The 27,939-nt window shown below is 42.5% G+C and overlaps 1 protein-coding gene across 8 annotated transcripts in view; it reads right to left on the bottom strand.

The window, feature by feature from the left end:
• The window catches only part of LOC148014026 (uncharacterized), a 63,121-nt gene that overhangs the window by 24,803 nt on the left and 10,379 nt on the right, over positions 1-27,939 (bottom strand). For 2 of the 8 annotated variants that reach the window (XM_087666968.1, XM_087666975.1), the window contains exons 6-13: positions 19,242-19,360; positions 19,084-19,156; positions 18,721-18,941; positions 18,547-18,598; positions 18,212-18,415; positions 5,864-6,046; positions 4,761-4,867; positions 4,537-4,642 (exon numbers count right to left, since the gene is read on the bottom strand). In XM_087666968.1, coding sequence (XP_087523094.1) covers positions 4,537-4,642; positions 4,761-4,867; positions 5,864-6,046; positions 18,212-18,415; positions 18,547-18,598; positions 18,721-18,941; positions 19,084-19,156; positions 19,242-19,360 — 1,065 coding nt within the window. Of the gene's footprint in view, positions 1-4,536; positions 4,643-4,760; positions 4,868-5,863; positions 6,047-18,211; positions 18,416-18,535; positions 18,599-18,720; positions 18,942-19,083; positions 19,157-19,241; positions 19,361-27,939 lie in introns of all 8 variants that reach the window. The other 6 variants (XM_087666971.1, XM_087666969.1, XM_087666972.1 and 3 more) reach the window with 6 other exon arrangements.

Raw genomic sequence — 27,939 nt, 5'->3', positions numbered from 1 at the left:
AGTCACATCAAAGCAAGAGAGATGTAGAATAATATCAATGCTCATATATCCAAACACCAGCCTACTTCCCTTGCACATTCAGCACTCTCTCAACTCCAACTAATGGTCAATACACCCTCCAATGGAGGTTACACTCTAAATACATTCATTGCTCTACCTTTGAGTATTTTGTACAATATTTCTTTCATTTAAAGCATTGATTCATTCACTTCAAAGTTCTCTTTCTTCTTTTTTGTGTTTTTGTTTTGCATTTTGCGTTTAGGGTTTTTGCATTATTGTCCGAGTTGCGTCTTAGTCATATTCATATATTCTGCATTTTCTTAGTGCAAACCCTACCTTATCTTCACATCGCTACCTCTCACAACTCCACAACACAAGCAAGTAGAACTCCTTAGAACTCTTCCTCCATGACACTCCAAGCCCTGAGGAATTATGCTCTACAAGTAGATTCCACATTCAAAACTGAGATTGTTATGAATTGAGTAAGGATTACCTTCTTCTTAAATATTAATAACATATTGCGTAAAAGTAGAAACATGAAAAGTGAGAACTTAAGTGAACACTTATATACCTAGCACCAGAGTGGAAGGAAGGAAAGAATATGAAGGTTTGTACTCCGTATCTACCTCTCCAATAAGATGGCTAGTCCCATATGGAAGTGCCATCCTTTAAGCAAAATCATTAGACCTGTGTGCAAAATCTAAGGGAGAATAAAAAATGTTACCTTCTAGTTGTTGTTGGGCTCGATGCATGAGCATCAAATCATCCCGTGAGGTCTCATAGGGTCTGTAGACACCATGATAATCAAATGTCTCTCCACCAATATCGAATCCTCGTTAGGCAAGCTATGAAGCCCACTCTAGCTCAATTCTCAGCATAGAACATTTTGGAGATTGAAGTGGTAAAGTAGTGTTTGAAGTCATCTTCCCTCTATGAATCTATTTCTAATGATAAGCTTTCTCATCAAGAGCCTAGGTTTCTCCAAAAAGTACTTAGCTCTGACACCATGTAAAAAAATACTCGTCTATGGATAATAAACACAATTCTATGACAAAGCACAAATTAATAAAGAACACAATTAGGGTTAGGATAACTTAGAGACAATGAACATTTAAGAAGATAATGAATAAATGATGATTGATATATATACGATGCTCAATTCAATAAACACATGTTGCAAACGTGAAATATTGACCCCCAAACTCTTGTCTCTCAAGGACCAAGATAAAGAGTATTAGCAGAAGAGAGTATCGTACTCTTAATGGATCCCAAAATACAAAAAATAGCCTCTAGAGATTTCAAGCAGCAGCAAATGCAACTCAAAAGAGGCTGAATCAATGCCTAATGGAGCAGTCGGAGGCAAAATCAAGAAAAGTTGTTCAATTATGATGTGGCAAAGTTGGGCGACATGCTAGAACAGCAAAACGCAAATCTAGCTAAGTCATGGCAATGCTGGTATAGCAAATGCAGGGTCAACTGATGACATCAACCATTGGCGATAGAAGAAGAGGATAAACAGCAATAAAGGAAGTTGTTCCGATGATGGCAACAGGCTAGAAACAATCGCTAACAGCAACAAGGAGCTGGAGCCTGGACAACAAGCACCTGACAATGGACATGAATTGACACGAACTCAAACTGAGATATCCTCCACAAACAAGATGTGGACAGCAAAGATAAGGCACCTACAAGCTGCAGAAACGAGATTGAGGCTAAGTGATAAGCAACTTGACTATTTTTAGGTGGATGGATCCTCCCAAATTAGGGTTTGGCTTATGGGACATAGACAGTCTCTAGGATCACGTTTCTTTTCAATAAAAGTTTGGTAGTTTTGAGTTTTGAGGTTGCAATTAAGAGCTAATTAAGTTATAATGCATTTTTTAGTTCAACACTTGTACATATCCACCCTTCTATATTTAGCATTCATTTTCTAGAGTCTTCAACATTCTATTGTCTCTTTCACTCTCTCTTCTCTCCATGTCCACTATTTTCTTTTAGTCCAGTCATACACTTCGACAGCACAACACTCTTACAGACACCACTTACTTTCATGCCTATCATCTATAAACTTGGTGACTAAAATGTTGGTTAATTGTACCAAAGGTTTTCTTTACAATGGGTTACATCTTGCACAATAAGGATTTGTTCCAAGAAGGCATATCAATGACTATATAGCAAATGTGTACATTCCCAATGATGGCGCCAAGTATACCAATCACGATATTCTAGTTATGCAGGTTGAAATTGAGAAGGCCTTTGATTTCATTGCACAAAAAATGGCAAGATTGGGCTTTGGTCCTAAAATACAAAATCTAGTTTTTGGGCTTTATGAGGACAATGAGGCTTCTGGTATTTTAGGAGCTACTTACTTCATCTAATACTTGAACTTGGGCAATCAATTCTCCAAGGTTGTCTTTGAGTTTTTTACTATACTCGGAAGCTATCAACCTTTTTTTGTATATTTGGATTCTCTAATTGCTGATGGGTAGTTGCATGGATTTGAATTACCAAATGCTTCTCATTTTCCAACACAAGCATATGCTGATGATTCCTTTTTCATGCCAAAAATTAAAGAAAGTGATGTTGCCACCTTCATGAAGCTTTGGAAATTTTTGGTTTGGCTGCTAGTCTTAAGGTTAATTTCTGCAATTCAAAAATCCTATTTCTTAAGAAGCGTCACTTGAATTCTCTCCTTTATCCTAGTGAGATTCCCCTTTGTGATCAGATTGTCCAACATTTAGGATATCCTTTAGGCTGCTGAAATATGACTTTAAGGCAAATGAGATTGGATTATGCAAAAGCTTCGTGTCAAATATGATTATTGGAAGTTATATAGATGGCCTCTACAAGTTCACTTTCAATTTGTGCAATCAATTACAATGGCCTACATATAGTCCAGATGTTTCAGTTTTTATGTCTATGGCAGTTGAGATCTTCTAGAAATCTTCCAAACACAAAAAAGGCATTAGGATGTTGTCAACTGACAAGTTGAGCTCTCCCAAGCTTCATGTAGTCTTAATATTTTAAATATTGATTATTACATGCTGGCTAGAAGAGCTTCTTTATTGCTTGAATCTGTGCAACAAATTCACCCTTGGACTAAGATGCTTGCAACCATGGGTCAAAACATGAACACTACTACTTTCCGAGATTGGTTTGTTACTCGTTAGGAAGCTGTTTTTGGTTTCTGTGAGGATCAAATCAATGACTCCCCTTGTTCCACACAGCTTGCTCTATCCTGGAAGCAATTTTTGGTTGATTTGAAATGGACACCTAGACAACCATTACATGCTAATTCCATGCATCTTGGAAGTATCCAGTGGAGTAGGATGTTCAATTTGCCTGTTGCTTTGCAAGGACCAAGAGGAGCCTATTTTCTAGCTCAAAAAGGCATACATGTATTTTATACATGAAGTGGAAGATGATTAGGGATACAATCCTTGTTTTGCTAATGCCCCTACTCATTATCATTTGGGTAGGCACTGCTGGCCTATTTGGAGGAAAATCAGGCATCTTCTCAAACTTTTTCAACCTATTCTTCCTAATTCTTGGTCTAGATTGGCCAATTGCAGTTGGCTGCTTTGTAGCATTCTTCATGCCTGATGCTAGCCCTTTCTCATTGTTGTTGGACACTACCAAATCAGTTTATAAGCATATTCTTCCTTCCATTTGGATAAAGGAACACGCTAGTCTCATCTGGCACATAACAAGAACTTTAACATGATAGAGGAAGGCCTTATATTGCATAGGGAAATGTAAGGAAAATCGAAACTTTCCTTGTAGAGATGTTTGGTTGGTGTTTTGTCTTTTGATGTTCTTCTTGTGAAAAGAGGCACTACAACTTCAGCTTGTCAAAAATGTTCTGCACCTTTGGACACTATCCCTTCCATTCTATGGTTTTGTCTTTCAACTCATACTTTTCTGGATGGATAGTCTACTTACTTGAGAGCAAGACTCCATTTTGCTACTTTTGGCAGTAGTTTGGGATTATACCTACAGCACTTGGATGTTTTTCTCACTTTCTGGCTTGGGTCAGATTTTGGGCACTTTTAACCATCTGGAAGACAAGAAACGTATAAACTTTGGTGACATTGCAGTTGATCCTTATACTTTTTCGAAAGATCTCTTTAGCAATCATCGTATGATTGCCTTAGACTTCATGACAATGATCTTGATCGGTACTCTCTTTTTGCAGACTGTTTTTGATAGGATTTATGTTCTCCTTGGACATATATCATTTGTATGTTGTGTGTTTTCCCAATGTTTTTGACACATTCTTCCCGATACCTTTTCTATAGCATCATAAGTTTACATTGTTTTAATCGGAACATCAATTTCACCAAAAAAAAAGTGCCTCTTTGTGTGTGTGTGTGTGTGTGTGTGTGTACACGCGCATACACACATATTGCAAAATATGTATCTGTTCTTTTGTCTCCTTCTAAGCTCTAAACCATTTGCACACAGCAAATCATAGATTGAGTCACCATACAAAAGGAGTCCAATACAATATAGATTTTGAGTAAAGTGAATGCTTACTGCATTTTCTGAATCTGATTCATTGGTACCAGCACCAGAGTTCCTACTAGACAAAAAGGGTAGGAACTTAGCAATCCCTTCAGTCTTAGTGTCCTCATTATTTATCCTGGTCCAAGGTAAGGAGTCCCAAGTAAAACAATCAACTCAATCCAAAGATCCAGGAAGAAGTAAATCAGGACCAACAAAATTAAGGAACATTATGGTATCCAAATCACTAGATTCACCTCTTTCTGCCCTGTTGCCAATTGAGATCATCATCAGAACGTGAGTTTCCCCAGTCCATGTTTCCCTTCTGTCTTCTTTGGCGTCGTCCTGATGGATTCTCCTTTGCCTGTGAAAATAAGCAGTGTAATCATCTTGTGTATCCATGACAAACTTATGGAAACATTGAAGGTTTTTTATGGTAACTGACAATAAGAGTGTACAAACACATATCAGGGAGAGAAAACCTAAGAAGGGTATTTTCACAAGGTGGGAGCATCTTGACTAGGTGAACAAATGAGTTAGAGAGAGAGAGAGAGAGAGAGAGATAGATCCTTCTTTTTTTTTAATTACCAATGGCCAAAAGAGATCCTTAAAAAATTCTAACAGTTCAGATGTTCTCAAAAAGAGATCCTTAAAAAAAAGAGATCCTTAAAAAAAGAGATCCTTAAAAAATATGTTCCAATGGCCAAAAGAGATTGATCTGGTGTGGGAATTCTAACAGTTCAGATGTTCTCAAAAGTAGCTAAGAATATCCTCGTGGTGACCTTGAAGGTAAATTCAAAGAGCCAATCAGCCTGGCACTTATATGACTTCAGCTGGATTTAACACAATTATTGCTTATCCTCTCAGTTTATTTGGCAACACTTCACCCAACCATAGGAAAATGCTTTACGAACTGCCAACTTGGCTATTTGACATTTGTGGTTGACCAGCTATTCATTGGCAGGATGCTGTAACATATTTTCTCTAACTTTTTCATCTTTGTCTACAACTGTGTATAAAATGATTTAACACTCTTCTAATAAGGCTTGACCAATTTGTTCTCTCCAACTTGTTGAAAATACATTTGCAGGTAATCGGTTAGCTGTAATCCAGATCACAACCAGCCACAATGATTCATAATAGACACATTCTATATGCTACTGGCAAATGCATTAGACAGATGGTACATCTGACATAGGACAAATAATTTATGGCTTTAAGAAGTTCCCAATTGAAAGTAAGCAGACTGTTAGGCATACTTATTGACTTAGAGTCGTGAAACAGAAACAGATAGCTGCTATTCTTCAATTGGACCATGTATAATGCCCTAGTTCTAGATGGGTTGACAGTCAGTAAAAACCTGTACCGTGCCTGTGGCCTTTGCTCTTAAAGAAGCCTCAAGCGCTTCAACTTCTTTTTTCAGTTGTCGTATCTTTTCCAGGTTTGTGCATGCAGCTGTCAGATGTCGTTTTCCAGGTCCTATCTCAGGCTCTAAAAGTAGGCACTCTAGCCTACTAAGAGCTGCATCCACACCTTGTAGCTCCTGTAATTTTTCCAAACAGGCCAGACACAGCAAGTAAATTTGTGGTGTAAACCATTTCCCAATAACCAGATTTCAAAAAAGTAACTGTGGCCAGAAGAGTGTGTGCTTTAAAAGATAGAGCAGAGACTGGCATTCTTGAGGTGCATTTATATAAGCATGCACATGCTATTGGAGAGGCTTCAATAATCATCATATAATAAGACTATAGTCTTACAGAAAAGCAATAAGTCATGCAGAACAATGGACATGTTTGCAGCAACTTGCACTCATGGGTATGGAGCTGGGCAACTATATCTGATCAGTTACCACTACAATGGGACTTTAACATGCCCCTTGCTGCAAGCTGCCAAACAATAGATTTTTTAGTGAATACCAAATACCTCACTCATCCTTCAAGATGTGGTGTGTGATGTCATTGAGATCACAACAATTGGTATGTTCTAATGCCAATATGATCAATGCTATAATTGGTGGCATGAATAACCGGAGGCACAGCCTCCAAAGGAATTATCTGTTCCTTGACCTTCCTCCAAATAGGCCGATTATGCATTCTAAGCCTCAGCTTCGACAAGTTACAAATCTGCAGAAAAGTAAGGATCTGCCAATCAATATCAAAAAGATCATTCATTGTGTTAAATGTCATGTCATGCAAAGGCATCAGACCTATGACGTTCAGTTTCAACCCAATGTTGCTAAACCAACCTCCTCCAGTGAGTGCACTCAAGTGTCCACATGACATTAGCCATATTATCTGCCAACCTTGAATGAATCTTATAGCATGTGCACATCCCTGAATCATTTCCCAAAGTCTACAAAGTTCTAAATAGTCAATGGTGACCATCAACTAAAAGTATTGCCATGGACTCCTGATTGTCATCAAGAGATTACTTTGTGTCATGGGTTTAGGATTAGCGCACAAACTGGTAACAGAGCTCGTCATATCCACAATCCATATGATCCAACACACACCACCCCCGTTGTTTGTCGCATCATCCAACTCTACTTTCAGGGCCACACAGACAAGTCCACCTCTTTGAGCATCCTGAACGCCTATGAGACCATATCACCACTGTCTGATCGGAGCCTTGACTTTATTCAAGCTTCTACAATAGTTTGGTGCCTTAACTAATGCCCCTTGCATACAAAGTATCTTTTCTATGCCTCAGTAGAGGTTCATTGTGCATGCTTCCCTTTAAGCTATAGGGCTGAGCAGTTATTTGTTATTCAAGTTTGCTTGTTCTTTGTGCACTTCATTTGCCCACTTGTCCTAGATATGAAATCCCAATGCATAATATTGAAAGCTTTTGCTGTATCCACTTGCATCAAGAGAACATCTTGATGTCAACCCAGGTCTTCAGCAATGGAGTGATCGAGATCTTCTGCTGACAAGTCTACAGCAAGATTGCGAGTGCAGGATGGGCCCAAGGGCATCAGTGTGTGGTAAGAGGAACACGAGATAGCACGTTCATGGATGAGTGAATCAAGCGAAAACTGATTGACGGATTGTCCTAGATGGGCAAGGACGTGCTCTGCAAATACAAAGCGCAAGAGTATGCAGGATAGCACAGCTGAAATGCTCTGTAAATATAAAGTCCAGTGCAGCTACGAATAGCTGCAGTTGTAGTAGAGTAGAATGCCATGCACCTGATTGCAAGAGAAGGCATGTGTAAGATCACATGAGCTGGGCAACAGCAGCATATATGTTGATGAGAAGTAGGGCAGCAGTTTGTGCATGCAGGGCAGCTGATCACAGATGTTGGTGGATGAAAAGCCACAAGCCTCAACTTCTGGTCTGGGCATGGATTTTAGGCAGGCATGTAAGTACTGTGGACAAGTTCTCTCTAGTCTTGAAATGTTGGCCCCTACAAAGTTGTGAGTTACTGGTAAGGAGTTAGGAATAAGAGTCTTCTAATTGAAGGCTTGTTAGTAATGTTAAGGAGGTGAGAGGAACACAGAGTGCATGCTGAACATGTGGATCTTATTATCTATTGTGACAGAAACTGTTGTAGACAATCGTGATATGGGATGCAGGAGGGTTAAAAAGTGGTTGTCAGGGATATGAAGATTCCTTTGAGCTCGTGGATTGTGTTGCTAGTAAGGGAGAGAGGATTGTTACAATGCATTTATCAGGGATTGTGCTTTGAACAAGCAGCAATAGCAGCAGAAATTATAGGAGTGTATTCAGGTGAAACATGAGGAAGAGCTAGGTTTTTTCTGATGCAGCAGGTCCAGATGTTTGCTGTAGTCATTAGAAAAGTCTGCATCACTGTTGAGGGCTGAGGTCTCTCATGTCAGGTGAAAATAAAAAGAACTTAACTGGCTTTTGTCATGTCTGAGTTGTCTAATGCCAACTAGATGATACACGTCTGCGACCCAAGTTGAATGTATACAAGCAGGAAGTTTTCAGTGCTTACATTTAAGTGCGCAGGAGATGAGTTCTGAGCAGAGCAGTACCAACAGAAATCGCAGAATTTTTTGCCAATGGAAAATCTACGTCATGACTTTGAGAGGGAGTTGAACTTTAAGCAGGAGCACCGGCAGTAGTAAGAGAAACAGGGATTGCACAAGTGCATGACAAAGAAGCAGGTCTTTTACAGTTACAGCAGGTCTAACAGATACTGCAGCAACAATCAAAAGTCTGCAGCACTAACACTGTCATGCATTTGAGCAAGATATGAACTCTGTGAGTAACAGTAGCAGAAGTGCTTGCGGGTATTCCACTCTACAAGCAGGGAGTTCTTATGGAAGGCATTGATATGCTTTGAGTCAGAGAGTATGAGCAGCAGCAACAGTGATAGTTGCAATAGCAAAATGCAAGGGGTTTCAGGGTGATCTAGGATACAATAGGGAATGTTATGGAAAAGTTAATGTCATAGGTGATCAATAACAGAGTAACAAATTTGCAAAAGTGTATTCAAGGGAAACGAGGATGAAGCTTGAAAAGGAGGTCTTTATTTTCTGAAAATTGAAGGTTTAGTGTCTGCTGCAGCCACTACGAATTCTAGAGTACAGCTGGAGATCAAAAATCACTCTTGTTCAAGAAAAGAAGGGTTTTACTAGTTTTTCTCCTTAGCAGAGTTTGTTGCAGACATCTAGATGGGCACTAGCAGCATTGATCGCAATGGTCATTAAAGTGCCCTAGTGTAAACGCACTAGGACCACTATAGGATTAGGGCAGCTGAATCCTATTTATAGGACTCAAGGCCCTATATGTTATTGTGCGCATTATTGCATTATCACCACTCTTGGACTCTTAACCCATAGGCCGTCACATTCATACACTACAACGGTGTGAGTAGGTGGTATGGGAAGTCTAATACTGAATGCACATTGATCAAATGACAAGGCTGTTAGCAATCATGTTTGCCATGCACTGTCATCTCTTGCCTGTAAACCTCAAACTAAGTCAAAGGGGGACATTAGGAGCTCTGATATGTCTTTCATGTGCTTTGAGGAGGCAGCTCTATTCAAAGCAAGCATTTCTTATTTTCTCTCCATGTTCGTGTACATCTTCCGTTGTGCACTCTCACAGGGTATCATCGCCTAAGTGAGGACACAAAGGTTTCCTTTAGAGAAGACCACCCTAATGCTGAAAACACAAATTTTCAGCCTCGTGTTTGCTGCAGAAAATGCACATTTTTTGTGTTTTACAGGTGCTTCCAACAAAGGCGGAACATCTGCAACTGTGGTCTTGTAGTTGTAGCTGATTATTCTCTCCGCTCATACTCTTCTACAGCCTTACACAGCAGATTTAGGTGCTTTCAACAAAGGCAAGACATTTGCAACTGTGCTCTTACAGGTGTGGCTAATTATTCTCTCTGTTCGGACTCTTCTACAGCCAAACGCAGCAGATTTAGTGTGTTTGCAAGTCTAGAGATATGGATTATCACCTATTCTAAGGCTTTGAACACTTAGATGAGGACTCTATTTTTTTCTTGTCTACACATCCCTGGAAGTAGTAGAGCTCCCTACTAATGCGCCGCTGCCCTCGCCCCCGCCATCGAACCCCCATCGAACAGTGCCCCTGCCAACTGGCCATCGCGCCCCCCCCCCCCCCCCGGTTCCTCTCGCATGTCTCCTCGCCATCACGTTTCCCCCCCCCCCCCTTCTCATCATCACGTTGCGCCTCCCCATCCTCGCCATCACACTGCCTCCCCCTGTGCGCACCCTCCCCGCCTTATGGTTCCCGTTGCCTGCATCTCCATTGCGCCGCCTCTTGTGCCCCTCGTGCCTACACCCCAATCGCCTTGTGGCTCCAACCGCTTGCACCCCATTCGCGCTGCCCCCCCCCCCCCCCCCCCACATTGTATCTCTCCCGCGCTGCCCCCACGCGGATGACTTAGGCCCACCACCCTCCGTGACTCCAGTCTGACGACCCAAGCATCCACTGTCCTTCACCCTACGGCTCCAGGCCCCCCACCCGTGCGGTTCCAATCTAACATACTCACCCGTAGTGCCCGGTAACTCCACTACCGTCAAAAAATAGACCCCCCCCGTCCTCACTATCACACCTTCCCCCCCTCCCCGGTTGCTCCCTCCACTTGCAACAACACTCCCTCCACTTGCAACAACACTCCCCCCTCCGGCAATTCAACAGTGTGATTGGTAGGTTCTCAGTAGAGACACGCAATGGAAACCTCTGGTCAGACATTGATGCATTCTGCGAGTGCCCCCCAGTCAAATAACTTGCGCATCGTCCTCTCTGAGGAACAACTCTTAGCAATCCGTGCCACAGAGCTGGAGCTAAAACAAACAGCGATCTTCGGTCAGGTCATAGGACACTCCCCATCCAGGACTCAACTTCGGGATTGGCTTCACTCCACGCTGCGCATTGGCACGGCGCAGATCGTGGAGGCGATTCTCATGGGGCAAGGGATCTTCATGGTACGACTCACCTCGGCAAACACAGCCCGTGAGTTAGTGGCCAATTCACCCTATGCTTCCACGAAGGGGGTCATCTACATGGTCCCCTGGTATAGTGGCTTCACAGTGGAGGCATTCATGCTCCACAGTAGTTTCCTTAGACACCCGGTCACCCTACTCTTCCTTGGACTGGCAATAGAGTATCACCAGCTGGTGGAAAACATTGAACGGGCTCTTCAGCACTGTCCTTCCCGCCTCTTTCACGGATGCAGTGACACCCGCAGGAGTCCCAAAGGTACGGATGGCAGTAAAATAGACAAAGAATATACCACAGTTTCTAGAGATTAAGGCAAGCAGACACTCCTTTAGGCAACAGGTTATTGTGACTGAGCATCCAGGGCAATGCCTACGTTGCCATGACTTTGGGCATCTAGTAGCAGAGTACACGCGCTTCGGAGCTAAGGCGGCCTCACCAACAGATCCACAGGTGGACGTGGACGGCTTTACATGGGTCCAGAGACGACAGAGCGGGAGACAATAGGGAGGGCCGCAGCCAGCCCCTCAAACACAACCACAGCAGCGTGTGCAAAACAGGTTTTTCTTAGGGAGTTGCTACCATATAGGTCTAGATTATTTGGTTCCATCTAAAAAAGAGGAGTCACCCTTTGATTGGCTTACCTTCGCATCTTGCGAATTTTTGCTACTGGTGATTTTCCCTCCCGAAGAAGAGGCAACCAATCCCTTCTGCTCTAAATAAGGCTATGATGAGAATGTCTTGTGGACTTAATCATGCAACCTCGCATAACGCAAGAACTAGCACTTAAACTTGTAGAAGGTTGGCAATCAAGGTTGGGAGATGATGTGTTGAATGAAATTGAGGTATTTTTCAGGCAACTTATTCAAAAACAATGTAACCTAATCGTCATCTGACTTTGGAGAGCTAGTAGTGGCGAATTCGGTAAGTAACCGCCTATATTCAGCCAGCTTGACTTTCAGATCGTCCCCTTCCTTAATAGAGAACTCTTAAAGCTCAAAGTCGAGATTGATGCATTGAGTATGATCACGAGCCGCATAGCAGTTGAGAAGGTGACTCCAACGCTCTGACACGAGTGGGAGGTGCTGTAACTGAGAGTGAAACTCAAGAAGCAATCCCTGCATCAGCTCAACATTGGATGTGGCATTGCAGGCTCTCCATTGATGGATGTAATCAGGGTGAGCTAGTCGAGGGTCCAGCATAGGATCTAGACCAATGACGAGGTCCAAAAGGCCCTGAGACTCAAGCACTTGTTGCATGAAATTAGACTAAGTGGTGAAATTTGACCCGTTAAAACATGTCTTATCCATGAAGGCATTCTTGGCCGTTGCAATCGGAGTGATAGTACTCGGCGATGGATAGTGTGAAAAAGTATAGTGTGGGTAGGATGGGGGAGTGGAGTACACTTGGGAATGGGTCCCAGAGTGCCCACCAGGCATGCGGGTAGTGTGCAAGGTGGATCCATAGGTAGGGATGGGCTGACTAGGCATGGACATGGTAGCCACATGAGAAACCCAAGGAGGTGGGATGGAAACACGGAACAAAAGAGGGGAATCCCTGCGTAGGTGTAACCCAAGGAGAGTGTGAAGATGCACCATAAGCTGAGGATGGACACCCCTGCATATGAGTGGTCATGTGAGATGTGAAGCTGGGGATAGTGAGGGGGATGCCCATCACAATCGACCGAGGAGTTATGGGTGTGCTCATTTGCTGAAAGGTACGAGGCACTGTGTTAAATGATAGCATTCCCCCTAACGAAGTACCATGGTGCAAAGAGGTGGAAAATGGGGTGGAGAAGGAAAAGGTGCTAGAAGCAGAGATGGAAGATCCAACCCCTAGGGGGTGTGATGCAGATGGGGAGTGTAATCCAAGGTTTTGGAAAGATGATGAGAGGTAATCAAGGTGTGATACAGAAGAGGGTGCAATGGGAGGGAAGTGAAAAGTGTGTGTGACATGCTTAAATGAAACAGAAGTTGTAGATATACCTGAATTTCGTCTGCTTCGTGAGCCCCCCTCTATTGAAGTTCACATACGCAAAGCCATTCGGATCCTGTACCTCAAAAGAAGAAATGGGCGAGGGTTTTGATTCATGCAACACAAAAGAAACAAACCTAACATTGGACCTGGCTGAGATGATGAAGATGGATCGCCAGACGTTCTGAATGCCGTGTGTCCTCCATGATCGGAGAAGTGGCCAGCCTCACCAACTGGTCCGGATGTAGTAGCAAAACTGGTAGGAGAGGGTGTATACATCATCGTACTTGTTGCGATAGTCCTCCTTTGTCTTGTTAGTGAAATCTGGTGAAGGTGGAGTGTCATCCTCACCGATCCATAATGCCATCTCAAGGCCTCCCATAATGGAGAAGCTTGATAAGACATCATAGGAACTGGAGAAGAAGGTGTCTAGGACATTGTGATTCGGTTACAAGTCGTATTGTGAGCCTCGCACAAAGACTAGCTCTCCACAATATCCACAGGATACTCTTTACAAGAGCACAAGCTCTGATACCATGTGAAGAAAACTGCTAGGGTTTGCATTGAGGACACACAGAGTGTACGACCACGACAAAAACACAAAGAGACAAACACAAACGTAGACACAAAGGGCAAAACTCAAACCCTAAACGCAAAACTTAAAACTCAAACACAGAAAATCAAACACAAACAGAAGAAGGGAGAGAGAGAACACAACTCTGAAGTGAATGAATGTTGTAAATGAATGTGAGAGTGTACAGTGTGCTCAAGGGCAGAGCAATGTCGGAGTATGACATCCACCGGAGACGGATCCCAAGTCTGTGACCACCAGTCGGAGTGTAGGAGTATTGAATAGTGAATGGCAATAGGCTGGTCACCAAAACGCAGCAGTCTGGGGGTTGGAAGCTAGTAAACGCAGCAGTGTACCACTGATCAGGGGCTAGAAACTGTGCACAGTTTGCTGTAAACAGCAGGCTGAAACAATGTCTGATGTGGTTGGCAATGATTGGATAATCAAATCGCACTAGATGATGATGTCGCCAGCCAACTGACGTCAGCATGGATGAAGGAGCCAGCAGCAGGAGCAAACATGGATGGAGTGGCAACAGTCTCGAGGACTGGACAGTCACGTGGGAGGAGGCTGATGGCTGAAATCTGCACATGGAGTGAGAAACCTACACAGACAAAATGCAGCTGAATGGGGGCAACTTGTCTATTTATAGATGTGGAAGGGAGCCCCAAAAATTAGGGTTTCTACTGAACTCTCTCGAACCACTCCTCGTTTAGGGATTTACTCTAAAAGAGCATTTTTTAGTGTGTTTTAGGGCTGTTTAAGAGGCTAATCAACAAGTAATGCATATTTTAGCTCAACATTCTCTAGGGTGAATGAACACCTGGGCTCCCTTGTTGGTAAGATAACCATCATCTCTGTAGTCTTGGTAGGCCACTAGGCAACCGATATGCACCCTTTGCTTGATGCCTTGGTTGCTTTGGGGTGGGACACCTTGGAGAAAAGAAAAAAGAAAAAGAGCTTGGGCCACTAGGCAACCAATGTGCACCCTTTGCTTGATGCCTTGGTTACTTTGGGGTGGGACACCTTGGAGAAAAGAAAAAAGAAAAAGGGCTTGGGCTTCTTTGCAGTCCCTTTATGGTTCTAGTTTTGGGCTTGAGAGGGGTGGTTGAGCCAAATTACCATTAGCTTAAATTAAACAGCCCCAAAACTCATATTAATTAATGAATTTTAACCATTCTTTTAAACCATGAGCGGTTCCAGAGAGTTTCAATGTCCCAATGTACACCCCAATTTGGGAGGCCCCAAACTTTTTATAAATGGACAACTTGCCTTCCAATTCAGCCAACCTTGTTTTCCGGTGCTCTAGCTTCACTCCCCACGCTCCGTTCGTAGAGAACATTTCAGCCAAGGTGCATGACATTGCCTACATCTATCCAGCACCTATTTCCAGCCTCCACCGTGCAATCCACACAGTCCACTGCTGTGTTCGCTGTCCAAACAGCCAAGCAACCATCTTCCTCTACTGTGTTTGCATGTAAGTTGCCACCTTGCTGCCCACATCAACCAGAAAGTTGTGTTTGCTGGTCCCAGCTGCTGTCCAGGCTATCCCCACCTTTGTCAAGTCGTGTTTTGCAGTTTTCTCTCTCCTCCACATTCCGACACTGATCCCCGACACTGATCAAGTATCACCTTTGTTGTGTTTGCTACTGTTTGACATCTTGGAGGATGCCTTGCTGCATTTTAGGATCTGTCAGGAGTACGACAAACTCTCTAGCTCATTAACTCTGCCTCAATCCTCAAGACACAAAAGTTTGGGATACAATATTCCTTCACTGCATAGTGTGTTTGCTGCATGAGCATTGTATAAATAAGATTCATTCATTTATATTCATTATCTTTGAAATACCCTAACCCTAATTGTGTTCTATTCAATTTACGCTTTGTCATATGCTTGTATTTGTGTTTTTGTGTTAGGGTATTTCTTTACAAGGTCTACATCAATGGACTTCATCGGCATTGGCATTCTTCTTGCTCCCTCAAATCTGCAGCTTCTTTGGCCTTCAGCCACATCCAAGACCTGAGAAGGGGTGCTAGCAATGATGTTTGTCATGCACTATCATCTCCTGCCTGTGAACTTCACTCTCAGCCAAACAGGGACATTAGAGGCTTTAGCATGTCTGTCATGTGCTTTGACGGAGGAGACAGCTCTATTCAGAGCATGCATTTCTTCTCCTTTTCCTCCATGCTCGTGTTCCTCTTCCATTGCGCACTCTCACAAGGGAAGCATATAAATAGGTAGAAAACCATAGAAAAACTCCCAAAACATAAGCAGGATCAAAAATAGGGACACTGATCAAAAATGGACCAACAAGACCAGATTGACCAAAGTAACTAGGACTGGACAAAACTCCTAAAGTCTCTCACAACCAAGAGATGACTCAATCTAGGGCTCACAGCCAAGAGATGACCATGAGCATTAACACTATCATAGGTCTCAATGCCTTCATATTTTTGTGGTGTGACAAGAAGATCTCCATAGTGACCAAGATAAAGAAATCAATTTCAGTTTTAGTCACATTAACAAGGGTCAATAGAATTGCATGTAAACCATCATTATCCATGCAACAGCCAAGTGGCGAGTTTCCCAAACTCAAGCTTCACCCACACTTCACCGACACTTTCCATATGACCAATCAGTTTACTACTCACAGGATGTATTCCATGAAATGGGGGTAACACGAATGACAAAAAAGCTCATGTAGACATGCTATCTGACCTGGACATACTAACTTAGGCCATCTTTCCTTAGGTGGAGGTAGTGACTTTGATTTAGCCTTGCGGCCATATTCAGAATTGTCATAAGGTCAAGTGCATTTTTCTCTTCATTTCAGGTCATAAAAAGAATCAGTATACCCTTGAGCAAAAAGGATCAACTTATCCATACTTAACAGCAGGGGATGCATGGCAAAGGCATACAACTTATTCATCCTGTAAATGATCAGGACAGTTTTTCTCCAAAACCTATTTCATCATTATTTAGGATATAAAAGCAAACTGAATGCCCAAAGGCATCCAATATATCCACTTGCACCAAGAGAACATCTTGATTGGCATACAGCATACTCTAACACCAATCAATACATGCACGTGCACATACTCTCTTTTAATTTCATGAAGGATTTGAATTAAACAATAGAAATAGTTACAAAGGCATGTTTGGCAAGCCATGTCAAAGATAGGTAGAAAACAAAATGGAAAGCCACAAGGCTACAATAACATGAAAACTCTCTCTCTCTCTCTCTCTCTCTCTCTCTCTCTCTCTCTCTCTCTCGCAGCACCTATGGTCACAAAGGGATTATTTCAGTCAATAACTTCCTTACAAAAGATATGGGAGCTCGCTAGGTATAGATATCCACACTTGGCATTGACTTTCTCCGAACAGTTAGTGGAAAGTGGAGAGAGACCCAATGTTGGTACACAGAGATGCAATCACGGTTTAGGATACATGGATTACAAATGGATGTAGTTCTACCATTACAGTACAGCTTGGATTGCCCATACTTAGATCTCACTCACAGTGAGTGGAATCGAGCTATCGGTTCAAATATTGTGAAGATTGATATAAATTGCACATGGATGCACCCCCCAGAGCCCCTTGGCACGAAGATGGCACAGTATCACCACCATTTCTTACACATTTCACAGAGGGATTCATCCTCAAGCCAACATACAATGGATGTCCATCTCTCCCATGGGATACATAGTGCTAATGGATAGATATGGGCATCAGGACACTAGCTCAAGATTGAGACAAGACGGCATACACACATATCTAAGGATGCACATATTTGCCAATTACACTACCATGAGGTGGAGTCTAAGGAACACTTTGTTTGCAAATGGACTATATATTATGAGATCAAAGGAAGATTTCACTGCCTTTTCCAGGAGAGGTTTGGACCTCTTCATAGGGTGACAGAGTACAAGGATAAGAGATGCCGTTCCAATTGTAGCTCCGAACACACAGAGAGAAACTTTTGAGAAGGCAAAGACAGAGCCCAAGTTAGTGAGCCAGTGGATTCTTGCAAATTTCTTCAAGAGTCAGGACTAGCTCTAGAGCTAGCATACTAGACACTACTGATACAGCAGTACCGTCACACCATCCAAAGTCAAACAGGTCACAATATACTGGGCAGCCACACATCGTAGAGCAGAGCCCCCACCACCACATCGCCATGCCCAACATCCTTTACTTTCAGCAGATTCAAGCCATCATTGCTTGCCATCAATGACAAGTACCTCCTCTCAATGGACTCGCTATCTTCAACCACCCCATGACGGATATTCTTGCCTCGAGGAGAGTATAGTGTTTCTAGATAGTCCTACTGATCAGGGTACAATACTACAGGTCAGCTGAAGGTCCATCGAGAAATCATTTTGTGCATGATGGTAAGCATCAGCCCAATTAATTGTTTCTCATTTCATTGTTGTTCTTGATTCAAAATGACATGGTCAGATGTACTCATTTCTTTGTCTCACACACCATTCTGGCTTCTTGGAGACATAAATACCTCTCTCTTTTTGTGTGCACATGCATGTGTGTGTGTGTGTTTCTTCCAATGAACATTTTGCTCACACCAAGGAAAACAGAGTGAGCTCACACTGGATCATGCTGATTAGACACTGAGCAGGCATAGTGATTTTATGTTACTGTACTATACCCTCTCTTCTTCATCTCTCACATCGTCCCCCCTTTTTCAGTCCACTGCAGTAAAAATACCTTATCAAAAAGTTCCAACTGTTGAACTCCATTCTCGGAAAATGTGTTTAAGTTTTGAAAAGATTCAAGCCCCTTCCTTGAATCGTCAGCATCACTAGTCCCTTTACTTCTTTTCCGCACCTCTGCACCTCTCTGCTCATAGGACAACTTCCCAGAGGGTCCATTGAGCTCAGCAACTTCCAAACTTTTGCTGGCCAAAACCAACTATTTGCACAGATTAGTAGAGTCAATTGTGATCTCCAGGCAAAAAGCATGCTCAATTTAATCATTAATTTTAGCCTGTGTGAATGCTAGAATGCTTTGAACCAGAATAATGATACTTACTTTGGACTTACCCAATGAAGTGCTTCAGGATACACCTCCACACATTCATCCAATCTCTTTTTACTGTTAAAATATACCCACGTTATCTCTATTGAACTTGGAAAACCAAAAAACTGTAAGACAGTGCTACAGAGCATTTGTACATGATGTTGCAGCAAACAGCAAGATTTCCTAGCACTCTGCACCTGTTTAAAAGAAAGTTTGTTGCGCGAACACCGGCAGGTTGTTGAACCCATGTGCTGTATTTTAGGAAGTCACCGATCCACCGAGAACAAGTATTTAGCACCAACAACACCGCCTCCAATTTTGCAGATTGGGACTTCTTCATAGCTTGATGATTAAGATGATCAGAAGGTGAAGGCAAGGAGGGATAGAAAGGCAGCCATTCCATCTCATCACAAACCACCTGAAACAAGAGGAGAAAATAATGGAGTAATAATAAGAGCCTTACGCATATTTGCACCAGTGTTTAGTTAGAATTTTTTAAATTTTCATTGCATTTTCTGGAAATAAGGAAATCTCCAGGAAGTTTCTAACTTTCTACCAACCTCAACAAACAGCTGATAAGTGTTTAAAGATGCCAACTGAGGGTAAAACAAGGTGCTTCCACCAATAAGATACCTGGAAAAAGCAGCTAGAAGTTTGGCCTAACAAGCACATTAGAAGACATCTAATAATAATGACTGCAAGCAAAGAACGTACTTGCCTCATCAGGCCTGCTACTTGCTCATCTGAATCATCAATATCATTAGCAGTAAGGAATCTCTGACTCTTCCTTCCCAGGGCAGCAAAAAATCCAAAAACTGCAAGGTCCCTTTCAAGAACCTGCTTGGATCAAACACAAAAGAAGGCAGAAGCACTTATAACATAGACAATATGTGCACAAAATTCCTTGAAGCACATTATAATGTACATTAAGAGAGCTATCCCATTTGTTATGGAGAAGCAAGGAGCGCAACCCTAATTAGTATAGAATCCCTAAGACTACAGTCAGTCAGATCAGTAGATGGAAATCTGACCCTCATGATGCCATGAGACATAAAAAAGTTGCTTTCACACTAGCAAAGTTCATAATATTGCCAGTGTATATGCCGGAACCAGATTTATGATGCTCAAATGAACATTTATTCACATGTATTCTCCTCTTTGTACTCAATTTCTGGCTTTCTTGGGCTTAATTTTGACAAAAAGCTTTGCTAGAGTAGGATATTTGTGGTAATCTTGACCTACACTTGTGTTCCAATCCTTCTCAAATGTCACAAGCAATGTTGTCATTGAAAAAAGGTGTACTTATACAGTTGACTATTGCATCTGAAAATATGCCATTTGAAAGACCTTGAAGACAAAGCTTCTTATTCTAGAAAATGCAGCATTTATATCAAGGTGTGCCTAGAACCTAGATCACAAAATGCAAAAATTCCAAGCTTTGTCCAAGTCTCAAATAAGAGGAAAAAAGTAAAAAGTAGGTATATCATTGTCTATTGCCTTCCAGTGATTCAATGTCTTACACTAAATGAAATTCAATTCTCATGCTGATGACATGTGCCAAGACATTCACAATCTAGACGCAATTGTCCTAGAGGTTCCATTGCGACACAATACATTGGCACTTTGCAAGCAGCAATTGCAAGAGCATTGATGTCTATAATACAATTAAATCTCGAAAGCAATCGAAACTAGCCAAGGTGCAATCTACTGCTCTAGGCTGGTGATTGTAGCCCTGAATCCTTTTCTCATGTCTTGATCCCTTTGTTACTGGTCTGAAATAACCTTGTAGTAGACCAAATTCAAAGGATGGTGCCAAGTGGTTCTTCCTAGCAGAAAGCCTATTACATCCATCCTAGTGGAAAGCCTATCATAGGGCATACCTCATCCCTAGATGAGTTAAGAGTGCAGTCAGCCATCCTATGACACTTGCTCTCACTTAGTACAAGCCACAACTATAAAAGAAGTGGTTATTTTCAAGCGAAAAAATGAGCAGTGTGACACATTCTTCACCAATTTACCAATATTCCTGTGTGAAGATCTGAGATCTAACATCACAAGAAAGGGCACTACAATGAATGAACTGAAAAACACGTAGAATGGAAGAATGATGAATGAAATCAAATGATGATACAACGGCCTCTAACATCTCTGTCTCCAGAACCAGGGCTGAGGGGTGAGGCAAGGAGTCAATGACGACAGTGGTTCAAGATGACTCCAATGTCCAGGTTAACCAACGTGGCAGCACCCATTGAAGGAGGTGCACTGTGGAGGGAACTAAACGCAGTCCTCTGGAGAGGGGGATGTTGAAGAAGACAGCCGATGAATGAAGACAGCAGTGAAGAGAGTGAAATGCAGTCCTCCAAGGTTGATGGTGAAGAAAAGGTGACTTTTAGGGGCAGCTGCTGCAAAACACAAATGTAGGCTGGCTGGAAAGGCCTCCAGGAAGGTCAGCGACTGCATCAATTATGAGCAACAGGCTACAGAAAATGAACAAACCACCCAGAAAGGGCAGCAGCATGAAGCACAAGCCGTGATGCCAAAGGAACTGGTGGCTGCTGGTTGGTGTGGTTGGTGTGGTTGGTGTGTCGCAATGGAGACAACAAAGTGTATGACAAACATTAGCAGTGAATGAGCTCCAAAACTCAAAGAATGGATGAAATGATGAATAGTATACAACAATGATATAATGGAGCTCAGGTCTTTGTGTCTTGAGCACCAACTCAAGATGACTGCACTGTCCCAGCTAATCAAAGCAGTGGCACTTGTGAAAGGAGTGTGCACTATGGAAGGAGTGAAACACAATCTCCGACAGGAGGATGTCAAAGAAGACATCAAATGAAGGTGGACAACAAGGAAGGGAGCAAAACGCACTCTTCTGTAGTTTTTGGAGATGGCGAAGTCGGCTCCATGGCTGTAGATCAAAAACACAATTGTGCAATGCCTCCAAATGAGCTGGGCAGCAACCCTCTAGAGTTAAGTAGCAACCAATAATATGGGAGCCAGCGGGTCAAATGTAGACATCAACTAGTGTTGTAGACCTCCTAGGGCATCAGTTGGTGCAGAAATATGTGGGCTGCAACCGGCTGCAGAGTCTTGTAAATGCAAAGGCAGCACCTTGGCTAAGTGGAAAACCTGCTGAATCTCAGAGTAAAAGGGCTGCAGCAACTAGGCAACACAGCCTGTAGATGAGCAGCAGATCAAAAACTTGGATGTAGATAATCTGGCAAATCGTGGCAACAATAGCTGATGATGATAGTCTCCAAAGGTGAGAAGACATAAAATGCAGGTGGGTAACAGCTGGGTGACATTCAACAATCATGGCAACAGCTCCTGAATGCTCTGCACGGTCAGTGGCCACTCCAATTGTCACAGCATCCACCAAGTGCCAGAGGAAGGGAACAGCAATAAAGAAGAGGGAGACTCAAGAGTGACTATGAGAACGAGAAGTGGGAAATTGGAATGCCCACAACATGCCATTTTTTAGAGGACTCTGGCCATTTGTCCTACTATACACAAACAAAGCCAAAGGCATGACAATTACTTGTTAATGCAAGCCTTGATTTTGGTGGCTTAACAAGCAAACCTCCTCTAGGATGGGCAGCAACATAGGCTAACTAGGTGGCAGCTGGGTTGCAACCTTAGTGGCGATGTATCCTCCAAGACACGAGGGAGGCTAGTTGATGGAGATGGGAACACTCTTGAGAAGAAGAGTAACCAAGAATGATGAGCAACTCAAAAATGCATGATGGATGCCCACATGTCCTTTTACAAGGATTTTTGGGGATTTGTCCTACTATGTGCAAAGAAAGTGTCATGAGGACATGTATTTTTGAAACCTCACTTAACATGTGGATTAATTTTTAATCACATGATTAAGTAATGTTGCACAATGTGAGGTGCAACTGGGGTTAAAGAAAATTTACGAGCCCAGGACCAGAAGAAATCACAGGATGTCAAAGGTAAAAGTTGCTATAAGTTATGCCGCACAGGTACTTGGCGGTATCTGGTGCCAGCTATTGGCCTAGGTCATCCATTTGGTCATAAGTGTTAGTTGGTAACACAAGAGAAGTGGCGTTTAATGGTACCTAACGCCAATCTGATGATCAAAGATGGCACAGAGACACTCGGAAATTGAAGTTGCCTTGCCAATTTAATTATTGGCCAGTCAGATTATTTTTTAGGGCACCAAAATAATTATTAGATTAATTTTCGGTATTTAAAGACTGAAAATTAATATTTAATTATGAAAAATGCTGGAAAAACCATTTGGGAAGGCTGCCACTTATATCAAAAATGCCCATGCAAGACTGAAAAACGTCTTCAGAGGCTCAAGAGAAGCATTTCTAAAAATTCAGCCTACAAGAGAGAGGGAGAAGAGACTGTTGGTTTGATTTGCAGCCATTGGAGGACCTTCTGAGGTTGCCAAGGGCAGGAGAAGACCAATCAACAACAGGAGACATCATCTACAGACTGTTGAGACAAGGCAGCAGCTGTAAATGACTGATTTTCTTCAGTTCTTTTCATCTACAAGTTGTTGTGACAGGAAAGCAGCTGCATTTGACTGATTTTCAGTCATTCTTCATGACAAAACTCTGAATTTTCTCTCTCTACAGCTTTCCCTCTCATCTCCTAGCCATTTTACAGCCTTGCTCTAAAGATCTCAGCATTTGGACCCTTGGAGGCTCAGAAATTTCAGATTTCTCTGATGTAAACCCTAATATGCAACAAAAATTAGGGTTTAACAACAGCCTCGAGAATCATGTCAGAAATTGGAAGCTCCAAGACTTGGATTGAACAGGGCTGAAGCTGTTTTTAGCCTATTCAAGTGGAGGGACCAGCAAATAATTGAATTTGGGGCATTTTCCATTTCCATCAAAGCGGTGAAGGCCAATTGATTGCCCGAATCAAGGGGCAAATCGGATTAAAGACTTGGTGGTGATTCATCACAACAAGGGGAGTTGGAATACCGAAAGGGATTGGGAGAACCCCATTGTAAACCAACTTATTCTTCAAGAAATACCGAAAGGGGTGCCAATTTTGGGGCCAATCGGGTGTGCATTGTCCAAGATCAATAGGTAAATTTGTATTTTCAGATTTGCACTAATTGTTTGCTGCTGTAATTAAGTTGTAATCAGGGATTTACCACCCATCCACGGAAGGACGGCTAGTTTCAAAAAGCCTTTTAACATAAATGAAATTTTTTGGGCTGTTTTAAAGAGCAAAATTCAACATTCATGCATGACAATAACTGTTGATGCAAGCCTTGATTTTGGTGGCTCAACACTCCCTCCTAGGCCTAAAAAAGGTCCTAAGATGGAGAGAGAGTTATAGACCACTCTCCTCTTAACTCTTAAAAATGTAAGGCAACAAATGTGCAATAGGATCCCCCATGAAGAGCAATTTATATGGAAAGGGTATCATTTACGAGAATCATCAATAGCTAAGATGGGAGCTGATGTAGTCCACCCCATGTTGAGCTAAAAATATATTACGTACTGATTAGCTCTTTAAAACAGCCCCAAAACAGTAAATTACCAAATGTTTCATTAAAGGGGAGTGGTTCTAGAGAGTTTTTGTTTCCCACATACAAAACCCTAATTTGGAAGGACCCTTCCAAATCTATAAATAGACAACCTACCCACCATTCATCCTCATCCTTGTGTGCAGGTTTCTCACTCCAGCGTGCAGATTTCAGCCATCAGCCATCCATTGACTGGTTATCTAGCCCACGCGACTACTACCACATCCTCACCATTCTCTCTCCATCCCTATTGTCATCTTGCTGCTTAGAGGCCTCATCCTACTGCATTTTTCAGCTGCCAACTGTCGCCTGCGGTTTCAATTCTTTGCTTCTCCTATTCTCGATTTCAATCACATGACAAAGGAGTTTTAAGAGTACTTGTGCATCATGTATAGTCGTATTTACACCCCTCCTACCAGCTTTTCTACTACATCCGGACTGGTTGGTGAGACTGGCCACCTCGTTGATCATGAAGAACATACAACATTTGGGACAACTAGTGACCCATCTTCATCTCAGCCAGCCCCAATATTAGGTTCATACAAACACTTTGAGTCGTATGAATCAAAACCCTCTCTTGTTTTTTCTTTTAATGTGCAAGATCCGAATGATTTTCAGTATGTAAACTTCAATAGAGGGGGCTCTCAAAGCACACATCAGGTATGTCTATATCTTCTATTTCATTTGAGCATATGAACCAATCTTCTCAAATCCCTTCCATCCCACCCTCTTTTGATCCACACCTCAATTCCCTCTCTTCCTCATTCCAAAACCTCGAATTGCACTCCACTTCCGCATCCAACACAATAGGGGATCCTCTGTCTCCACTCCTAGCACGTTCTCTTTCTCTGCACCATATTCTACTTATCCTCACTTCACTACCTCTTTGCCCCATGGTACATTGTTAGGGGGAATGCCACCCTTTAACACTGTGCCTTCCACATACCCACAAGTGAGCACTTCTTTTCACCTTGGGATGGTTGTGATAGCCATTCCCCTCACTACTCCTAGTCACTCACCCACCCACTCATCAACCTTCCAAACGCAAGGATTGTTAGAATAACAAGTATGCTCTGATACCATGTCAAAATATGCGACGATATAAAGAGATAGCTAGCACTTCGAGTGCTCCAAATCTAAGATTCTAGCGACTCCTTTGAAGATCTAATTATGGCTTCCAAGCTCCCTCTTTCTAGCTTGCATTTTCAGCATTACAAGCCCTGACACTCTCAGACACTATTTCAGCCTGCTGTTTACAGCAGGCTGTGCACAGTTTCCAGCCCCCGATCGGTGGTACACTGCTGCGGTTACCAGTTTCCAGCCTTCAGACTGCTGCGTTTTAGTGACCAGCCTGCTGCCATTCACTATTCAGCACTCCTCCACTCCGACTGGTGGTCACAGACTTGGGATCTGTCTTCGGTGGACGTCACACTCCGACATTTCTCTGCCCTTGAGCACACTGTACACTCTTACATTCATTTACAACATTCATTCACTTCAAAGTTGTGTTCTCTCTCTCCCTTCTTCTGTTTGTGTTTGAGTTTTTGTGTTTGAGTTTTGAGTTTTGCGTTTAGGGTTTGAGTTTTGCCCTCTGTGTCTGTGTCTATGTCTTTGTGTTCCTATCGTGGTCGTACACTGTGTGTCCTCAGTGCAAACCCTAGCAGTCTTCTTAACATGGCCAACATCATCACACGCCAAATGCGGTAATTGTCACCATCGAGCTTTTGATCTGATGGAAGAGCCAGTGAGACAAGCACCTTCCGGTCCATGATTGCCTAGAATTCCACGTCAGTCTCTGTAGACATCTTCACCTACAATGCCTGCACAAACGCAAAAGAAACCCCCTCTAACTATGAGAACACATCCTGTTAGGGCTCTTTTCTCCACTTCCCGAACCTTCTTCAGCCAGTCGAAGGAGATGAAAAGGTAAAATATAGGGAATCCACAGTGTGAAAGGAGCAAAACGTAGTCCTCTGACAATAGGATATTGAAGGTAAATGTTGAAGGGTGAAGGAAAGGACAGCCAATTGTAGAGAGAGCGAAATACAATCCTCAAGAGCTGCCACAAATGAAGGATATGTTGAAATCTCTTCAAGATGATGGCTACTATTAAGGTGATTGCTGAGCAACGAGCCAAAGAAGAAAACACAAGAATATCTAATAAAGATCTCTCTGTATAAGTGGCTATAGACAAGCGACTGTGTTGGACAGTCCTTCAGGAGGGAAAAAAAAAACGCAAAAACGTAAGTGTCTGACATAGGGCTGATAAAGAGGGTGTAACTTGTTGTAAATGGCTTGAATCTACTACAAACGAAGCTTGATTATGACATCAGGTGAGAAGGGCTTGTTGGGATAAAGGCCCGGTTTAATCTCCATGTATAGTACACGCACATTGTAATGTGAATGCACCCTTACGTGCCCTAGGTATAAATACATTTTATTCTTTGTGTACCAACACATTGTTGGTACACTCTTATTGGATCGTACTTGACTCTACTCTCTCTCTCCAGCTGTCACACGCTCACGCTCACTCCTCAAACTTTTGTCACTCTCACCTGAGCTCACCAACAACTGGTATCAGAGCATCAAGTTCCACACATTTCCCGAGATCTGTTGGTGCTGACGACCAGCAGACAGCTAGAGTTCTTGGCGACCTGTGTGTCGGGCAATTGCAGGCGAATAGTTCAAGCGACTGGTAGCAGAAGACCACACGTGCAGGGAGGGACTAGGCATGTTGGTCACGGGGGCAAGCGACGGGCTGCAAGCGATGGCTGGCGACAACTAGCAGACGGCATCTACAGCACACATGACAAGCAGTCCAACGCATGGTGAGGAGACGCCAGCTGCACGATTACGACCCACACCGGCGGATCAACGAACCCCCCCTCCTCGTCATATTTTTTCTAAAAATCAGGTTTTTCTTTAAAAAATCCCTTTTATCCCCTTTCCTCTGACGCGGTTTCACGTGTGGAAGCACAATTTCCAAATCTGTGCAAATCTGGCCCGGAAAATTTGGGGCTTCTCTCAGATTTGACATTGCTTATGCATGTCAATGATTTTGAAGTCAAGAATTGCAAACATTGCGTGTGCTGACCTCAATTAATTTGGGGATTTTCCCAAATTAGTTAGAATTTTGCTCCTTTGAGCAAAATTTATTAACATTGGATCCCAAAAATTTGGGGCTTTTCGTGCATTGGCAAAGTTTTGCTCAGCTGGGTCAGATTGGCTAACATTTATGCAATTTTAAACTTGACATTTTGGGGATTTGCACAAAATTTGATAAATTTCTGCATTTTTGCCCGTGTGGTGGTTGGTTCATGTACAAACAGCAGAGATTTATTCCTAGTTGAGAAAGAACAATAGTGCATTTTGCTGGTTCAGCTTGTGCTTCTGCAATTTAGTGCATTTACTCTTGTGTTCGTGATAAAATGGCTACAACTTCTTCCAGTTCAGACATCAAGAGTTTAATGGAAATCAAACGGTTTGATGGATGGCTTTGACCTTTGGAAAGACCGTATGCAGGGCATTTTGTTTCTAAAGGATTGTGAGGATGCTTTGCACAAAGATAAACCCGCATTAATGTCTGATGCAAATTGGACCAGAGTAAATGAAAAGGTTGTGGCTCACATAAAGATGGGTGTCACTAATGACATTTTGACAGACATTAAGGGTTTAAATACAGGTTATGCAATATGGGAGAAGCTGAAAACCTATGAGATCACCACACTTGTTAATCACGTGCATTTAATACGCAAGTTGGTGAATATGCGATTGGATGAGTCAAAGCCTGCAGCTGAGCACTTGAGTGCATTTACAAGGATTCTAAATCAGCTGCTCAAAGATGCAAATTTGGACTTTGATGATAAGTTGAGGGTGATCTTTTTTATCATGACAC

This window comes from Lygodium microphyllum, chromosome 25 (genome assembly GCF_053477565.2).
Source record: "Lygodium microphyllum isolate KBCC chromosome 25, Lygodium_microphyllum_v1.1.10, whole genome shotgun sequence".
Classification (NCBI taxonomy): Eukaryota; Viridiplantae; Streptophyta; class Polypodiopsida; order Schizaeales; family Lygodiaceae; genus Lygodium; species Lygodium microphyllum.
Note: the sequence above shows the minus strand (reverse complement) of the source record. Positions and strands in the feature narration are given on the sequence as shown.